The following is an 18,768-nucleotide window of genomic DNA, read 5'->3' as shown; positions in this document are numbered from 1 at the left end:
AAATGTGATAGCCAACTTCCCCACCCCCAGACATTGCCAAACCAAGTACCATTCCAATATTGGAAGTCATTTATAAAGAGATAGTCTAAGCCCCAATAACCACAGCTTTGGGTCAAATGACAAAAAGAGCAGCCTGATATTTCTTTTGACACTGATGTTACCTCTCTCCTAAAAGGAACCGACCTGGCACAGTATCACCCTATATTTAACAATGCCTGCCTTGCCACGTGATCTCCAGCAGTCTGGATTAGTGTTCAGATACTTTATACAGTTTTGAGGACATGTAATACCAATCAAAAAAGAGCTGATAAGAGTACTTCTCGATTCCGTACATTTTATGTATAATCCCTCTCAGTGTGCCCCACTCATTAAGCAGGATTTCTCTATTGACGTTTCTTTTCAATTAATTCCCAAGGGATAAGTATGGAACGGTGTTTAATAACATTAATAAACATTTTAGAGATAATGCATTAAGAATTTCTAACAGCTGGAAAGAGTTTCTCAAAGAGGGTTTTATCCATCGTTGTTTCTTTTTTAACAATGAGGTTACACGACGTGCAAATTATTCGGCCTCATCTAACTGAAAGTCTTTTGAGGTTTGTATGAAAGACTCAATACTGCCTTTCTGAAAAAAGTTTGATATCGATCTGCTACCTTCCATTTATTAATCGTGACCTGCTTGTAATGCAAATCATTCAGCATCAATATGCACTGGGATGAAAGGAGTAAAGCCTAATTTTGTTGTTAATTTACCCATGTCTGAAGAGTTATGGCCACTGGTGAATTGAGACAGGTATTAGCATTTCTCGGGTCTTTCTTCATCCACATAGGATCGCATCATGGCCTCCCTATCATTTCCCAATCCATGTGCGTCTCGTCCTTATCTATTTCTACCTTGTACCATTCAAACACAGTTCTCAGCTGCACTGCAGAATAATTTAGTTCAAAGTCTGGAAGAGCCGGGCACCCTGAAATGCATAACTTGACATGGATTTTCTCATTGGAGCCCAAGGCAAGAATTACCCCATACAAAACAGCAGTTGCTAAAACAATTTATAAATAAATACAAAAATCAACTCAGCCGTAACCGGCATGTCTGGAACAGATTTGGTACTCTGGATAGCAGGATAATTTTTATGCTGTGAATAATACCTAGCCACGAAACAACCACGGATGATCACCTAGGCAGGTCCCCGCATACTGCAGCCAGCAGGAGTGGATAGTTAGGTTAAATAATGGTCTGACACCTCTGGTGCAATTTTTGCAGCCAAATATTTGATAGAGATTACTGCTAATTTAAACTGAAAGACACCCTTGAATTTCACTGCCCTATCCCGTAAGTTTATATTTAAAATGTTGCCCTATCTCCTATTAATATTATATACTGCTAGTGTCTCAAAGTGTTAAAAATAGTGTACCAAAGCGGGTAGCAAAGATTCGAAGATTCCCAAGGTTAGAATGTTATCATCTGAATGAGAATGATTATACGCACATCAGGCCCGAAGGTTACGCCTTTTAGATCATCCAATTGTCTATTGCGACAGGCTAGGGCTGAGGGCGAAAAGCAGTGGAGTCAGGAGGTCCCTGGTGTGTTTCCCTTTGTAAGCCAAATGGACAACACTTGTGTCCATTTAGGACAATCAATGCATTAGGTTGTTGGTAGTTCAGTATTACCACTGATACATACCGATTACAAAAGCCAACCTCTGAAAAAACCTTTACCAAGAATGATCAGTCCATCCCGTTGAAGGCCTTTTCAGCAGCTAATGACACTGGAAACAGTAATCAGGTGACAGTAGGTGCTTCTTCCTCTGTCAGGCAGAAGGTCGGACAGAACCAAATAATGGATACATAAAGTTTTCTAATATAAATAGAGCACCTGCCTTAAATAGCCAGAGAAACCACTTTCTAGATGTGGAGGCTGTCCTCCAGTATTGCTACCCAATCCATCAGCCTGGCCACCAGAGTCACTTAGCCACGAGACGGCTAAATCTGATGCAGTCATACAATGTGACCTAGTCTGTGCTGCTCCGTTCAAGGGACCTATCACATCATAACCAAACCCCAAAAAGGCTCTGCCTGGACAAAGTTAGCATGGTTAGTAGCATACAATCTGATTGAAATATTAGTCCTGAGTGAACTAGAAACAGGAATGTGCTTCTTTAATAAAGCAGTAAAGAACATTCTTCATGAATGATAAAACTGTAAGCCACTACACAAGACTAGAAACACCCTTCCTGATGACTCACTACAAATGTCATAACTGTAGTTCTCTAGTTAGGATGGAGTACTCACCATCACTGTTGAAGCTTTCACCACTGGAATAGCCTTGAACATCAACTGGACAGGTCACCCCTTCTTCTTTAATACAGACTGATGAATCTGGTGGTGTAGCATCGCGCACGATCAAGAAAAAAAACATTACATTAACAATGTTACTCTGATAACTAGAATGTATTCATTTTGATCCTTAGTTCATATATCCACGTGCAACAGAAAACAAACAAAAGTATATAGCACTACCCATAATTAGTAAGATATAATCATTAAAAATGACCATGCACATTTTTCAAAAAGTGCTTTCTTTGATTTGTTTCCTTTATTCAGGCCACATAATTAATCACATTTCACCCTCAGTATCAATTTCTTTCTCCCTTCACTGTCATTGGGCCTGATAAACTGCCCTTTCCAATCATTTAATCCATAGAAATGTTTTCTGTGATAAGTTATGCCCTTAATAGCATAGCGTCTGCAAAGCCTCAAGGTAACTAAAGGCAAATTTCCAACCCGCATATTTTATCTATTCATCCTATTTTTCCAATTTAATTTATATTATTTTTTCCAGTACTAGCAGCTGAAAATTAAATCTCAATAGCAGCTATCATTTTCCCTGATTGCAACCCTCTTACAGCTGGGACTTGAAATAAATTGGGACAAGACAGACATTACTACAAAACACATTTCTGAGCGTCACTTTAATTTTACAGGTGGCGACCCTCAGTTACTGGCAGGCAAGTTAAGGTTCACAAAAAGGAAACAAGCTGAAGTCCTGCACCTGGACAGATGTTCTTTAGAATACTGGGTTAGGGTGATAGAATGCCCAGTATCCTCAATATACTGAATTTTTCCTGAGATTCAACGATACAGAGCCTTGCATTACCTGAAGACTTGTCATCTCCACAAATGGTTGATGTACTGTCAGGAGAGGACCTTTTATAGGAAATCCACCATGCTAGAAGAATTAGTTGAGAACTTCTGATACTCTTAACTGGAACAAAAGATTTTGATCACAGTGGATTATCTTGCCAGTGTAATTAAGCAAGAAGCAAAGGGGCACTCCAGATACTTGACGGACTCCTGTTGGGATGGAAATGTCATCTTCATGGAAATGGATGTGTACACCTGCCCTGGGTGACCAAATGCACTGTTCCTAATGCTGATGTTTGTTGTCATAGGCATACAAGGATCAGGCATGTGTGTCATGACATAGGCTGTCTCATGGTTATGGCCCTGTTGGACAGGAAGGAGTGCCCAAAGCACTACCCTCATAGTGGTAGAAGGCTACAGCCTTCACCAGGAGTTAAGCAACATGAGCGTGGTGGTGACAGCATACCGTGTAGTGACCAGTAAGAGTGAACTGGTCTTTTTTAACCCATATCACTAGAGTAAGGCCCACAGGCTCCCTCAACTTTTTAAAGTTCCCCTGCTGTGTGTTTAACTTGCCCCTCATTCTACGTCAGTTAGATGTAAAGTGTTGCAAAGTGCAGGAGTGGAGACTCTGTACTACTTGTATGAGTGCTTGGGACGGGTACAATACCGGGGCAGAGCACTGCTGGGCAGTGCGTGCATGGAGAATACATGTACTGTGTGTTTGTATACCGAAAAGGAGTGTATTACACAAAAGATGTATTGCTGTGCAGTGCTTGCATGGTAAAATGTATTCAATGGGTGTACGTGTACCTGAAAGAAGTACAATAAATGAAGGATGCAGTGTTGTGCAGCACATGCTGTCGCGCCGCGCGGTGCGGCGCGAGCCGAGCGTTCGGCACAAGCCGCGCGTTCGGCTCGGGCCGCGCTTCGCGTCTTTAAGACGCGAAGCGCCCCGAGCCTTTCCTGCACACTACGAGGCCCCAGGGCTTACTTGGGGCCTCGCGCTGCTCTCTCCCTCCGTTTTGTTGGGGTCTCCTGACCCCTCTTACCTGTTTGGGCTCCTTTTCTTCTTTCTTCTGTCTTCTTCCTTTTTGGGTCTGTTTCTTACTCTTTTATGTCTTTTCCCCTTCCCAGGTTACCCTTGTCTTCCCAGCATTCCTCCTTCCCTATTCTCTATGGTTTCTGCTCCAGTCTATTCTATCTACTTTTCCCTATCCAAGATGGTGTCCTTTTTCTTCCTGTGGGTCACTTCCTGTTTTATGGTATTTAAGGGTGGTGTTTTCTTCTCTTCTTTGCGCTGCAACACTTTCTGTTCAGTTAGTGTCCTCGCTCCTGATTTCCTAGCCTTTAGCTCTGGATTTCGCCATTTCTGTGTTATTCGTCAGTTCTTTTGATTCCTGTTCCTCTGTTCTTGTTTCAGGAATCCTCTGCGAATCTTCTTGGAGGTTTTTTCCTCTTCTTCTGAAGGGTTTTTTTCCCTCTGGCGCTACTTTCTCACGGTCACGGTCTGTCCTTGGCGTTTCCCTTGCCTACAGCACCGTGGCTACCAGAAAGAGTCGCCCCTTTTTGGGCCAAAGTCGAACTCTCAAGATCCACGCCTCAAGATCTGCAAACTCCAGGCGCAAGCAGCACGTGAGTCGTGACAGATTGCAGCGCCCAACCATCCCGACGTCTTCTAACACCATGGAAGACACTGTGGTAGCTGCTGCAGATCCGGATCAAGCTCTTCTAACTACAATTCAGCAACAAGCTCAAGAATTACAGCAACTACGTAGTGAGAATGCTGCGCTGCGACAGGCTTTGGCTTTCCGCAGTGGTGATGTTCCGACGCTCTCCACCTCTACCCATCGTTTTTCTGGTGAACCAACCAAGCTGCGTGAGTTCCTTGATTCCTTAACAGTGTACTTCGCCTTCCGACCCACCCAATTCTCCCATGACAGAACAAAGGTGGGTTATCTCATCAGTGCCTTATCTGGTCCTGCCTTGGCCTGGGTGTAGGAGGCTGGACTGGCTTGTAGTGAGTACCAAGGGGTACTTGCACCTTGCACCAGGCCCAGTTATCCCTTATTAGTGTATAGGGTGTCTAGCAGCTTAGGCTGATAGATAATGGTAGCTTAGCAGAGCAGCTTAGGCTGAACTAGGAGACGTGTGAAGCTACTACAGTACCACTTAGTGTCATATGCACAATATCATAAGAAAACACAATACACAGTTATACTAAAAATAAAGGTACTTTATTTTTATGACAATATGCCAAAGTATCTTAGAGTGTACCCTCAGTGAGAGGATAGGAAATATACACAAGATATATATACACAATAGCAAAAATATGCAGTATAGTCTTAGAAAACAGTGCAAACAATGTATAGTTACAATAGGATGCAATGGGGAAACATAGGGATAGGGGCAACACAAACCATATACTCCAAAAGTGGAATGCGAACCACGAATGGACCCCAAACCTATGTGACCTTGTAGAGGGTCGCTGGGACTATTAGAAAATAGTGAGAGTTAGAAAAATAACCCTCCCCAAGACCCTGAAAAGTGAGTGCAACGTGCACTAAAGTTCCCCTAAGGACAAAGAAGTCGTGTTAGAGGAATAATGCAGGAAAGACACAAACCAGCAATGCAACAACTGTGGATTTCCAATCTAGGGTACCTGTGGAACAAGGGGACCAAGTCCAAAAGTCACAAGCAAGTCGGAGATGGGCAGATGCCCAGGAAATGCCAGCTGCGGGTGCAAAGAAGCTTCGACTGGACAGAAGAAGCTGAGGTTTCTGCAGGAACGAAAAGGGCTAGAGACTTCCCCTTTGGTGGACGGATCCCTCTCGCCTTGGAGAGTCGTGCAGAAGTGTTTTCCCGCCGAAAGGACGCCAACAAGCCTTTCTAGACGCAAATCGTGCGTTTGGCGTTTTTGGACGCTGCTGGGGCCCAGAAGGGACCAGGAGGTCGCAAATTGGACCTGAAGAGAGAGGGGACGTCGAGCAAGACAAAGAGCCCTCACTGAAGCAGGTAGCACCCGGAGAAGTGCCAGAAACAGGCACTACGAGGATGCGTGAAACGGTGCTCGCCGAAGTTGCACAAAGGAGTCCCACGTCGCCGGAGACCAACTTAGAAAGTCGTGCAATGCAGGTTAGAGTGCCGTGGACCCAGGCTTGGCTGTGCACAAAGGATTTCCGCCGGAAGTGCACAGGGGCCGGAGTAGCTGCAAAGTCGCGGTTCCCAGCAATGCAGCCCAGCGAGGTGAGGCAAGGACTTACCTCCACCAACCTTGGGCTGAAGAGTCACTGGACTGTGGGGGTCACTTGGACAGCGTCGCTGGATTCGAGGGACCTCGCTCGTCGTGCTGAGAGGAGACCCAAGGGACCGGTAATGCAGCTTTTTGGTGCCTGCGGTTGCAGGGGGAAGATTCCGTCGACCCACGGGAGATTTCTTCGGAGCTTCTGGTGCAGAGAGGAGGCAGGCTACCCCCACAGCATGCACAAGCAGGAAAACAGTCGAGAAGGCGGCAGGATCAGCGTTACAGAGTTGCAGTAGTCGTCTTTGCTACTATGTTGCAGGTTTGCAGGCTTCCAGCGCGGTCAGCGGTCGTTTCCTTATCAGAAGGTGAAGAGGGAGATGCAGAGGAACTCGGATGAGCTCTTGCATTCGTTATCTAAAGTTTCCCCAGAGACAGAGACCCTAAATAGCCAGAAAAGAGGGTTTGGCTACCTAGGAGAGAGGAAAGGCTACTAACACCTGAAGGAGCCTATCAGCAGGAGTCTCTGAGGTCACCTGGTGGCACTGGCCACTCAGAGCAGTCCAGTGTGCCAGCAGCACCTCTGTTTCCAAGATGGCAGAGGTCTGGAGCACACTGGAGGAGCTCTGGACACCTCCCAGGGGAGGTGCAGGTCAGGGGAGTGGTCACTCCCCTTTCCTTTGTCCAGTTTCGCGCCAGAGCAGGGGCTAAGGGGTCCCTGAACCGGTGTAGACTGGCTTATGCAGAATTGGGCACATCTGTGCCCAACAAAGCATTTCCAGAGGCTGGGGGAGGCTACTCCTCCCCTGCCTTCACACCATTTTCCAAAGGGAGAGGGTGTCACACCCTCTCTCAGAGGAAGTTCTTTGTTCTGCCATCCTGGGCCAGGCCTGGCTGGACCCCAGGAGGGCAGCTGCCTGTCTGAGGGGTTGGCAGCAGCAGCAGCTGCAGTGAAACCCCAGGAAGGGCAGTTTGGCAGTACCAGGGTCTGTGCTACAGACCACTGGGATCATGGGATTGTGCCAACTATGCCAGGATGGTATAGAGGGGGCAATTCCATGATCATAGACATGTTACATGGCCATATTCGGAGTTACCATGGTGAAGCTACATATAGGTAGTGACCTATATGTAGTGCACGCGTGTAATGGTGTCCCCGCACTCACAAAGTTCAGGGAATTGGCTCTGAACAATGTGGGGGCACCTTGGCTAGTGCCAGGGTGCCCTCACACTAAGTAACTTTGCACCTAACCTTTACCAGGTAAAGGTTAGACATATAGGTGACTTATAAGTTACTTAAGTGCAGTGTAAAATGGCTGTGAAATAACGTGGACGGTATTTCACTCAGGCTGCAGTGGCAGGCCTGTGTAAGAATTGTCAGAGCTCCCTATGGGTGGCAAAAGAAATGCTGCAGCCCATAGGGATCTCCTGGAACCCCAATACCCTGGGTACCTCAGTACCATATACTAGGGAATTATAAGGGTGTTCCAGTAAGCCAATGTAAATTGGTAAAAATGGTCACTAGCCTGTCAGTGACAATTTGAAAGTAATGAGAGAGCATAACCACTGAGGTTCTGGTTAGCAGAGCCTCAGTGAGACAGTTAGGCACCACACAGGGAACATATACATGCACACCTATGAGCACTGGGGCCCTGTGTGACAGGGTCCCAGTGACACATACATATAGGCCACAAACATATGAGCACTGAGGTCCTGACCAGCAGGATCCCAGTGACACATAACAAACATACTGAAACATAGTGTTTTCACTATGAGCACTGAGGCCTGGCTATCAGGATCCCAGTGAGACAGTGAAAACAGTGACAAACACCCTGACATACACTCACAAACAGGCCAAAAGTGGGGGTAACAAGGCTAGAAAGAGGCTACCTTCTCACACAGGGCAACCCCGATGGTATCATCTAACGATCCGGTATTGTCGGATTATTCCGCCTTTGTGAACCGCTTCAAGCTGATGTTTAGTCGTCCGGGATTGGAGGCTTCAGCGGAAGAAGCCTTATGCGATATTCATCAAGGTTCACAAGATGTCCTTCAATACATTACACGCTTTCGTCAACTAGCGGCAGAGACCACCTGGGTGGAACGTACTTTGGTGACTTTGTTTCGTAGAGGACTCAAAGAAGAAATAAAAGATGAACTAGTACATTCCACCAGAGTGGAAGATCTTCGTGGCCTGATGGATCAAGCCCTCTCCATCGAGTATCGCCTTCAGGAACGGAGAACAGAGAAGAGAAAGAGCAGAGGGTCTTTTCCACCAAGCACCTCACAAGTTTTTCCGCATCGTTCTGAGGAACCTCGCCCTCCAGTCAGAGACACCGAAGGAGAACCCATGCAGGTGGATACAACTCGAGGCCCTCTCTCCGCTAGCGAACGAGAAGATAGACGAAAGAAGGGTTTGTGTTTATACTGCGGTTCTGCCGGCCACATACTGCGTACCTGTCCAGTACGTCCATCAAGACCATCGGGAAACGCCGCTTCCCGTCCTCTGTAAGAAGGGAGGGGACGGGATTTGCAGCTATACCTTCCATCAGTTCTTTCAATGACAATACCACATCCTTGTTCATTTTACCAGTCTTGTTACAATTACCTGATGGCCGTCAAGAGAAGACTATGGCACTACTAGATTGTGGAGCTAGTGGTATTTATATGGATAAGAAGTGGGCCACTACTCAACAAGTTCCTATACAACCTAAGGAGATTCCAGAACAAGTACACACGGTGGACGGATCTTTGATATCATCAGGTCCAGTAGATACAACTACCCTGATGCTGAATCTACAGATCGGTAACCATCAGGAACACATCTCCTTTGATCTTATAACTTCCCCCAACCATACCATCATTCTTGGAATCCCGTGGTTCATCCGACATAATCCATATGTGAACTGGGCTACCCGGACGGTTTCCTTGTCTTCACAGTTCTGTCACGAGCACTGTTTTGCTTCAGACAAGTATTGGTCGCCTAAGAAATCAATAATCACGGAGGGTACTACCGGTTCGACCATAAATACAGTCCAAGGAGTTCCTGAACACTATTTGAATTTTCAAGATGTCTTCCAAAAACCTTCCAAACCTGTGTTGCCTCCACATCGAAATTACGATTGTGCTATTCCCTTGGAACCTGGCTCTATCGTTCCTTTTGGCAGGATGTATTCCCTCACGGAAACTGAAAAGGAAGTACTAAAGGAGTATTTGGATGAAAATATTCAAAGTGGTCTTATTGTTCCATCGTCTTCTCCGGCCGGGGCTCCTCTCTTTTTCGTACCCAAGAAGACAAAGGATCTTCGCCCTTGCCTGGATTTTCGAGGCCTGAATAAAATAACTATTAAAGATCGTTATCCTTTGCATCTCATAAGGGACATTTTAGAGGCAGTCAGAGGGGCCCAACGGTTTACCAAACTAGATCTACGGGGAGCCTATCACCTCTTACGCATTAAAGAAGGAGATGAGTGGAAAACGGCCTTTAGGACTCCATTTGGCCACTTTGAATACAGGGTAATGCCTTTCGGTCTTACTAATGCCCCGGCAATCTTTCAGAGATTTATGGACTCAGTATTTTCGGATCTCCTGAATCAGACAGTTGTAATCTACCTTGATGATATTCTTATTTATTCCAGAAATCCCGAACTCCATTCTTCCCATGTGAAACAAGTCCTTCAACGACTCCGGGCACATCAACTATTTTGCAAACCCGAAAAGTGTGAGTTTGACAAGACGGAAGTCAAATATCTAGGATATCATTTAAGTACCACCGGTGTAGCTATGGATCAAGAAAAGGTACAAGCTATTCTAGATTGGCCTTCTCCATCTTCTATTAAAGAAACACAATGCTTTCTAGGATTAGCGAACTTCTATCGACAATTCATCGCAGACTTTGCAAAACAAACTAGCCATATAACTCACACTTTAAAGAAGGAAAATCTTATTAAAGGGTTTGTCTGGACTAAAGCTGCCGAAACAGCCTTTCAGGATCTAAAGAAGGCATTTACTCAAGCTCCCATCTTAAGACATCCAGATACCAACAAACAATTTATTGTCGTCACCGATGCTTCCGAAAAGACCATTGGTGCCGTCCTACTCCAACAACAAGAGGAGGATGGTCTTGAACATCTTGTTTTCTATTTGTCTCACATACTCTCTATTGCAGAACAACATTACTCAGTACTGGAAAGAGAATTGTTGGCTCTGAAAACAGCTTGTAGTGAATGGAGACAGTTTCTGATGGGTTCCAAGGAACCTTTTGAAGTGAGAACCGACCATCGAAACTTACAATGTTTACGAAATTTCATATGCCAAAATAGTCGTCAAGCTCGTTGGGCCTTCTTCTTCAGCCAGTATGATTTCTACATTACATATATTCCTGGCTCCCAAAACATTCTGGCTGATGCTCTGTCGCGTCGTTATCCAGATTGTACTCCTGTCCCAGCTCAACCCCTACTGGAACCTAATAAGATCATTGGGGTAGCACAGTCTTTTCTGGAGGAGGTACAACTGGAATACCCCAATCTATCTGATGATGAAGTAGAGAACTTAAGGCCTCTTCTACATAAGAGACAAGGATACTATTATTATCACGATCTGTTATTCATCCCTACTAACAGAGTGAGAGAAAAGGCATTACAAATGTGTCATGATTCACCGGTTGCTGGTCATAGAGGCATCAAGGCCACACAAGAACTGTTATCACGATTTTTCTGGTGGCCTACTTGGAAACAGGATATTGAAACATACGTTCAGGCTTGTCCCACATGCGCTCAAGTCAAGATTCCCCGAACCAGACCTGCAGGATTACTCCAGCCCTTGCCGGTTCCGCCAACTCCATGGCACACCATCTCTACTGATTTTATGTGTTCGTTACCACTTTCAGCAGGAAACCGGGTAATCATGGTCACTGTGGACTCCTTTACTAAGATGGCTCACTTCACTGCCTTGAAAAAGCTACCTACATCCCAAGAGTTAAGCCAGATATTCATCGAACATATCTTCCGTCTTCATGGACTTCCTCATACTATTATATCTGATAGAGGACCTCAGTACATTTCCCGGTTTTGGAGGTATTTTTGTAAGACACTAAACATCGATAGAGCTCTGTCATCGGGCTTCCATCCTCAGACCAATGGACAGACCGAGCGTCTGAACCAAGGCTTAGAACAATACCTTTGTTGTTTTTGCAACTCAACTCAAAGCAACTGGAACACTTATCTCCCTATTGCTGAATTCTCTTACAATAATTCAGTCCATAGTGCCTCCAAGACCACTCCTTTTTTCTGTTCTTATGGTTTTCATCCTACCTCTTTTCCTACTTCTTCTCTGTCTCCCACTCCCTTGCCCGCTATTACTCATTTTTCCAAACGTCTTCTACAAATCCATAGACTAATTCGTTCTAATCTCTTACACACCAAGAGATATATGAAGAAAGTAGCAGACAAGAAACGTAGGGCCTCTCCGGACTACCATCCACAGGATAAAGTTTGGCTTTCTTCAAAGTTCTTACCCTCACGTCTTTCTCAGAACAAATTCACACCTCGCTACTACGGGCCTTTCCGCATTCTCCAGTTGCTTAATCCTGTCACTGTCCGTCTTCACTTGCCTCACACGTGGAAGATTCATCCAGTCTTCCATGTCTCCCAACTCAAACCTTATGTACCAGATCCGTATTCTCGTCAGTTTTCCTGTCCTCCTCCTCCTGTCTTAGTGGATGATGTTCCTGAATATGAGGTTCAGGAGATTTGTGACTCTCGTCTTTTTCACACCCGTCTGCAGTATCTGATTCATTGGAAGGGTTATCCTCTCAGTGAATGTTCTTGGGAAGATGCATCTTCTGTTCATGCTCCTCTCCTGACTCAGCGCTTTCACCGTTTATTTCCTTTCAAACCAGGGCCTTCGGGAGGGGGACCTACTGTCGCGCCGCGCGGTGCGGCGCGAGCCGAGCGTTCGGCACAAGCCGCGCGTTCGGCTCGGGCCGCGCTTCGCGTCTTTAAGACGCGGCGCGCCCCGAGCCTTTCCTGCACACTACGAGGCCCCAGGGCTTACTTGGGGCCTCGCGCTGCTCTCTCCCTCTGTTTTGTTGGGGTCTCCTGACCCCTCTTACCTGTTTGGGCTCCTTTTCTTCTTTCTTCTGTCTTCTTCCTTTTTGGGTCTGTTTCTTACTCTTTCCTTTATGTCTTTTCCCCTTCCCAGGTTACCCTTGTCTTCCCAGCATTCCTCCTTCCCTATTCTCTATGGTTTCTGCTCCAGTCTATTCTATCTACTTTTCCCTATCCAAGATGGTGTCCTTTTTCTTCCTGTGGGTCACTTCCTGTTTTATGGTATTTAAGGGTGGTGTTTTCTTCTCCTCTTTGCGCTGCAACACTTTCTGTTCAGTTAGTGTCCTCGCTCCTGATTTCCTAGCCTTTAGCTCTGGATTTCGCCATTTCTGTGTTATTCGTCAGTTCTTTTGATTCCTGTTCCTCTGTTCTTGTTTCAGGAATCCTCTGCGAATCTTCTTGGAGGTTTTTTCCTCTTCTTCTGAAGGGGTTTTTTCCCTCTGGCGCTACTTTCTCACGGTCACGGTCTGTCCTTGGCGTTTCCCTTGCCTACAGCACCGTGGCTACCAGAAAGAGTCGCCCCTTTTTGGGCCAAAGTCGAACTCTCAAGATCCACGCCTCAAGATCTGCAAACTCCAGGCGCAAGCAGCACGTGAGTCGTGACACATGCATGGTGAATGTGTGTACTCGCTGTATGTGTGGTTGCAAGTGGCATAATGCAGAAAGGCGACAGTTCTGAGCAGTGCACGCACAGCGAATGTGTGAGTTGCACGTATCTGTGCCTGTGGTGGAATAATACATAGAGGTAACAGTGCTGGACAATGTGTGTGCATACACTGAGTGAAAGTGTGTCTGTAGCGTACATTACATGGAGGATCCTGGGTTCCATTTTGGGGAGCCCAGGCCTGGCTGGCACAGGACGCACCCCAGAAAGAGTTATGTATTGCTGCATTCCTGTGAGCTGTGTAGGACACTGCAGAAGGGAGAGAGAGACTCCTCCTGTACACCTCTCACAAAGGTGTTGGGCTGATAACAGGAGCCCAAGATTAACCTTCCAAAGCACATATCACCGTGGCTGATATTCAAGTGTCAACTCTAGTCACTTCCATGGCCTATTTTGTGGGGCTATCAACCTTGGAGTCTCTTCTGCTGTGAAACACGGCTCTTCAAGAGGAAGAGGAGTGTGTACTTCAAAAGAAGCAGAACTGAAACATAAAACATCAAAGGCCCAGACCCTAAATCTCATTTGTTGTCTGGAAATGGACTACAATAAGGGGGGGCTGAGACCCCAAAAAATAACAAGAGCTGAAGCCTGTGCAGAACCTTAGTGGGGACCCCGTATGCCAGGAGGGGCCACCATGGTATGGGCTGCCTTGCAGTGAAGGCTGGTGCCTTGCTCGGTAGTGTTGCAGCAACGCCGTATGCCGGACGGGGCTGTCGGTATAAAGACTGTTGTGAGGATCGGGCTGCCACCCGAGAACTGTGAAGTGGTGTGACCTGTAGGTGAGAAGGAAGCATTGAGGACTGCACCAGACCTTATCCTGAGAACTGAAGAAGGCCCTGTGGGTACACTGCCACATCACTGGGACCCAGATCAGGAGCTTTAGAATCCAACAACTCTTCCCCCTCTGGGGAGCACAGACCTTACGTGCAGGAGGCACACTGGAGCACTTCCCATCGTGGCTAGAGCTGACCTCATAAGTTCAAAGGAGAGCCTTCGCTTGCCAGGTGCAGCCTCACCTCCCACATGCAGGCACCGCACTGAACACGACCAGAGCCTTGTGAGCACCCGTGGATGGGGCACTGGGTGAGGCCTTCTGGGCCTCAGGGCACCAAGAGACTTTTTACTGTTTTGAAAGAGTCAGATTGGACTCTTGAGTTAAGGCCCATTAGTGAGCATTTCCTGGATGTGGCCAACAGTGGGTGGGGAATAACTCCAACCACATTACAAACAGTGGGTGGGACAGGGACTGGCCAGTGAAATACTAGAACCCCCACCTCAAGGAGAAATGTGGTATTGTGCATATTAGTAATAACCTTTCTATAAATGCATAGAGTTAGAAATAAAATACTTTTTATTATAAAAATAAGTATTTGAGTGGACATTGATTTATTGGCACTGCTGTGCGCTCTTTGAGTTATGGGTCATGTTCACTAATCTGTATTCACACCCCATGCCCCTGAAGAAGCCTTTGACTGCTCGTCCACAGCTGTCACTGAGATTTAAGTGCAGAAGGAGTACTTGGCCCAGCTGCTCAAGATCCATTATATGCCAGGCCCCGCAACCGAAAGAGTAAAAGGGCTCTACCACCACTGTTGGTCCTAGGTACCACTGCATGCCCTGTGGCCCACTGAAAGGCATTCTGACAATACCAATGATTAAACACTTGCTTTGGGTATCTTCCAGAGCCTTAGAGCGTGATGGGGCCCTTGTGTACGGGACAGGTGCATGCCAAGGTGCAGTGCACAGCTCTGACACCATACTGCTGGAAGCAGGAACACACACTTCAGCAGTGAAATCTTATTCCTGGAGTAAGTAATAAGGGCTTCAACTATACTTTTTCTTCTTTCATAATTATTCACATAGTGACTTGGCAGCTGCAGTGACAGAAGACAAACATGCTTCTAGTGAAGCTGATGTAAATTCTCAAGCCTGGTTTCTGTAAGAAAGTGGATTATTATTTGCCGTAAGGAGTCGCTGACATCAAAGAAAAATAACACTATACCATCAGGGTGAACCCGATAAGTCACTAAATATACCTGACCACAACACTCTAGTAGCTATGAAACAGAGAAGAGAGGCTAACGTAGGCAATGTGTAAAGTTTTTATGCAGTACTAAAACAGTAATAAAGGCAAAAAACACCAACCCATAAAATTCTGAATTCGAAATATAAAAATAGTGTACATTTTAATGAACAATAACAATACCAAAACACCAAAAATTCAATAAGTGGAACCAGACATACCAATTTTAAATTTTTAAGTGAAAATAGCTTCAGAAAGCCCAAAGAGTAGGAGGCTGGCCTGGTTTGTAGCGGGTACCTAAGGTACTTACAATTTATACTAGGTCCAGATATCCCTTATAAGTTAAATGTAGTCATTGTCTAGAAGCCAGGCTGTCTAAAGGTAGCTGTAGGCAGAGCAGCCAAGGCTGGACTAGGAGACATGCAAAGCTCTTGCAATACCACTGTAGTCACACAGTACTTACGCACAAGAAAGACAATACTCAGTGTTACCAAAAATAAAGGTACTTTATTTTAGTGACACAAGGCCAAAAATATCTTAGAGGCTATACTCCCTTACGAGGTAAGTATTACACACAAAATATACACTAGTAACCAAAATCGGGTAAGTAAACAGTCATAAAATAGTGAAAATAGTGAAAATCACCGTAGGTTACAATGGGCCTAGGGGGAACACAAACCATATACTAAAATAGTGGAGTGCAAAAGTCGGTTTCTCACCTAGGCAAGAGTAGTGTGTAGAGGGGTGCTAAGGGTGTAAGAAAACACCAAAGGTAAGCAAAGTACCCCACCCCAGAACCCAGGAAAGCAGGATTACTGCAAGTGTCCTCAGAACACACTAGAAGTCGTGATAAAGAATTATGCAAAAACCAAGCAAGACTGCAAGACACCAACGATGGATTCCTGGACCTGAAGACCTGTGGAGAGAGGAGACCAAGTCCAAGAACAGCTGAAGAGTCCAGGAAGAACAGGAGCCCCTGCTAACCCGGATGAAGGTGAAAAAGTGGATTCTCCGGCAGAAGAAAAAGTCAGAAATGCACCAAAGAAGACAGCTGCGGGTTCCTGCCTGGTGCAAGAGATGTCCCACATCGAGTAGAAGAATGAAGGCTGGTTTTCGTTTTTAGATTTTGCCATGAAGCCTTGGCTCACTCAAAAGACGTGTTAGGCGGGAAAAGGCGCTACCTGGGTACAGGAGGGACCTGGGGATCTCAACTCAGACTGAGGAGACAGAGGGGGCTCTCAGCACTTCAGCGAGCCTTCAGAAGACAAGGCAGAACCCACAGGAGTCCCAGGACACAGGGAAAAAGGAGTTGCAAATTGCGGTCATCGCAGCACTACACAAAGGGATACCACGCCACCAGAGAACAACTCAGGGAGCTGAGTGTCGCAGGATAGAGTGCTGGGACCTGGGCTTTGCTGTGCACGAAGGACTCCTTGGAGAAGCACACAGAGCCCTAGGAGCTGCAAAACATGCGGTGCACAGGGGTAATGTCTGTCTTGGGGAGGCAAGCCCTTACCTTCACCAAATTTGGACAGCTGGAACATTGGACAGTCAGGGTCACTTCGGTCCACCACCTGTGTTCCAGGATCCACGCTGGTCATCAGGAGAGGAGATCCAGAGTACCGGTCGTCACTGAAGAGAGGTGCCTGCTGAAGCAGGGAAGTGACTCTGTCACTCCACGGGAGATTCCTCTGCATCTTCTGGGGCAGGATAAAGACAGGCAGTCCTCAGAGCGTGCACGACCTGGAAACTGTTGCAGTTGCTGGCAGGAGCTGAAGTTACAGAGTTGCAGTAGCCGCCTTGGATACTTTGTTGTAAGTTGTAGAGTACCTGGAGCAGTTCTGCAGTTGATCCGATGGTAGAAGGTGAAGTAAAGGATGCAGAGGAGTCCTGCTGGAGTCTTGCAATCCGAATCTGAAGAAACACCCAGAGGAGAGACCCTAAATGGATACCTAACCAGGTATGGACCTATCAGGAGGGGTCTCTGACGTCACCTGCTGACACTGGCCACTCAGATGCTCCCAGAGTTCCCTGACCATCCTGAAAACAAGAAGGCAGAACCCAGGGGCCCTCTTGGCACCACCCCTGGGGTGGTGATGGACAGGGCAGTGGTCACTCCCCTTTCCTTTGTCCAGTTTCGTGCCAGAGCAAAGACTGGGGGTCCCTGAGCCGATGTACACTGGATTATGCAAGGAGAGTACCATCTGTGCCCTTCAAAGCATTTCCATAGGCTCTGGGAGGATAACCCTCCAATGCCTGTAACACATATTTCCAAAGGGAGAGGGTGTAACACCCCTCTACCAAAGGAAATGCTTTGTTCTGCCTTCCTGGGATCGATCTGCTCAAGCCAGAGGAGGGCAGAAGCCCGTCTGTTAGGTGGCAGCAGCTGGGGATGCCTGGGAAACCTCAGAAGACTGGTATGGCAGTACTGGGAATCCACAGTGAAGCCCCCAGTGTGCATGGAATTATGCAACCAATACTAGAATCAGTATTGGGATACAATTTCCAGTTGTTAGACACCTTGCATGGCCATATTCGGAGTTACCATTGTGAAGCTGGACATAGGAATTGACCTATGTCCAGTGCACACTTAAAATGCTGTCCCCGCACTCAAGAAGTCTGGGAAAATGGGCCTGCACGACATGGGGGCACCTCTGCTAGTGCACACACAGATACTTTGCACCCAGCCTTCAGGGTCTGAAGGCCTGACATACAGGTGTCTTATAAGTGACCTGGTGCAGTGAAAATGGCTGGGAAATAGTGCATGCACTATTTCACACAGGCTGCAATGGCAGTCCTGTAGAAGCCTTTGCATGGGCTCCCTTTGGGTGGCAAAAGAAATGATGCAGCCCATAGGGATCCCCTGGAACCCCAATGCCCTGGGTACCTAGGTACCATATACTAGGGACTTATAAGGGGGACCCAGTATGCCAATTTGGAGTGAAATTCTGGGTTACCAGTATCTAAGGACAAATTAGGAACCAGAGAGAGCATGAGCACTGGGGTCCTGGTTAACAGGACTCCAGTGACACAGTCCAGCATACTGACAAAAACAGTGAAACAGACTGACAAGTAGGCCACAAACCATAAGCATTCGAGTCCTGACTAGCAGGATCCCAGTGACACAGTCAAAACACACTGTCAAACAAGCGAAAAATGGGGGTAACCATGCTAAAAAGAAGCTACTTTCTCACACCAAAATTATATATACTTTGCAAAACAGCCACACCTTGTCACACAAATGTTAATAAAAAAACACCTGTATGCAACTGCCATGTTTGGAAAGGTGGTAAAACACTACACATTAAGACTACTATATAAGCAAACATCTTTTACCAAAAATCCATAGAATATTCATGGTTTTAATTATTTGCACTAGACACACACACCTGCTCAGCGCCAGGATATCCTTATGGATGCATTTTGCAAACCCACAACATAACATTAATAATTAAAGGAGTATTGCATTCTGAATGTGAATATGCAAGTATGTCAAGTGAGGGGTGTTCCACTTAGCTTCAAACTATGAGGGAACATCACTAAAGAATGCAGTACTCTAACTCTTAGTCTGAGTATTGCATTTATT

General features: G+C 46.3%; 1 protein-coding gene across 3 annotated transcripts in view; it reads right to left on the bottom strand.

The window, feature by feature from the left end:
- Positions 1–18,768, bottom strand: part of LOC138265806 (zinc finger protein 670-like) — a 117,174-nt gene that overhangs the window by 23,535 nt on the left and 74,871 nt on the right. For all 3 annotated transcript variants that reach the window (XM_069213866.1, XM_069213863.1, XM_069213865.1), the window contains one exon: positions 2,296–2,382. In XM_069213866.1, coding sequence (XP_069069967.1) covers positions 2,296–2,382 — 87 coding nt within the window. The remainder of the gene's footprint in view (positions 1–2,295; positions 2,383–18,768) is intronic.

The sequence above is a fragment of the Pleurodeles waltl genome, chromosome 11, assembly GCF_031143425.1.
Source record: "Pleurodeles waltl isolate 20211129_DDA chromosome 11, aPleWal1.hap1.20221129, whole genome shotgun sequence".
Lineage (NCBI taxonomy): Eukaryota > Metazoa > Chordata > Amphibia > Caudata > Salamandridae > Pleurodeles > Pleurodeles waltl.
The sequence above is the reverse complement of the archived record's forward strand: the minus strand, read 5'-3'. Positions and strand labels throughout refer to the sequence as shown.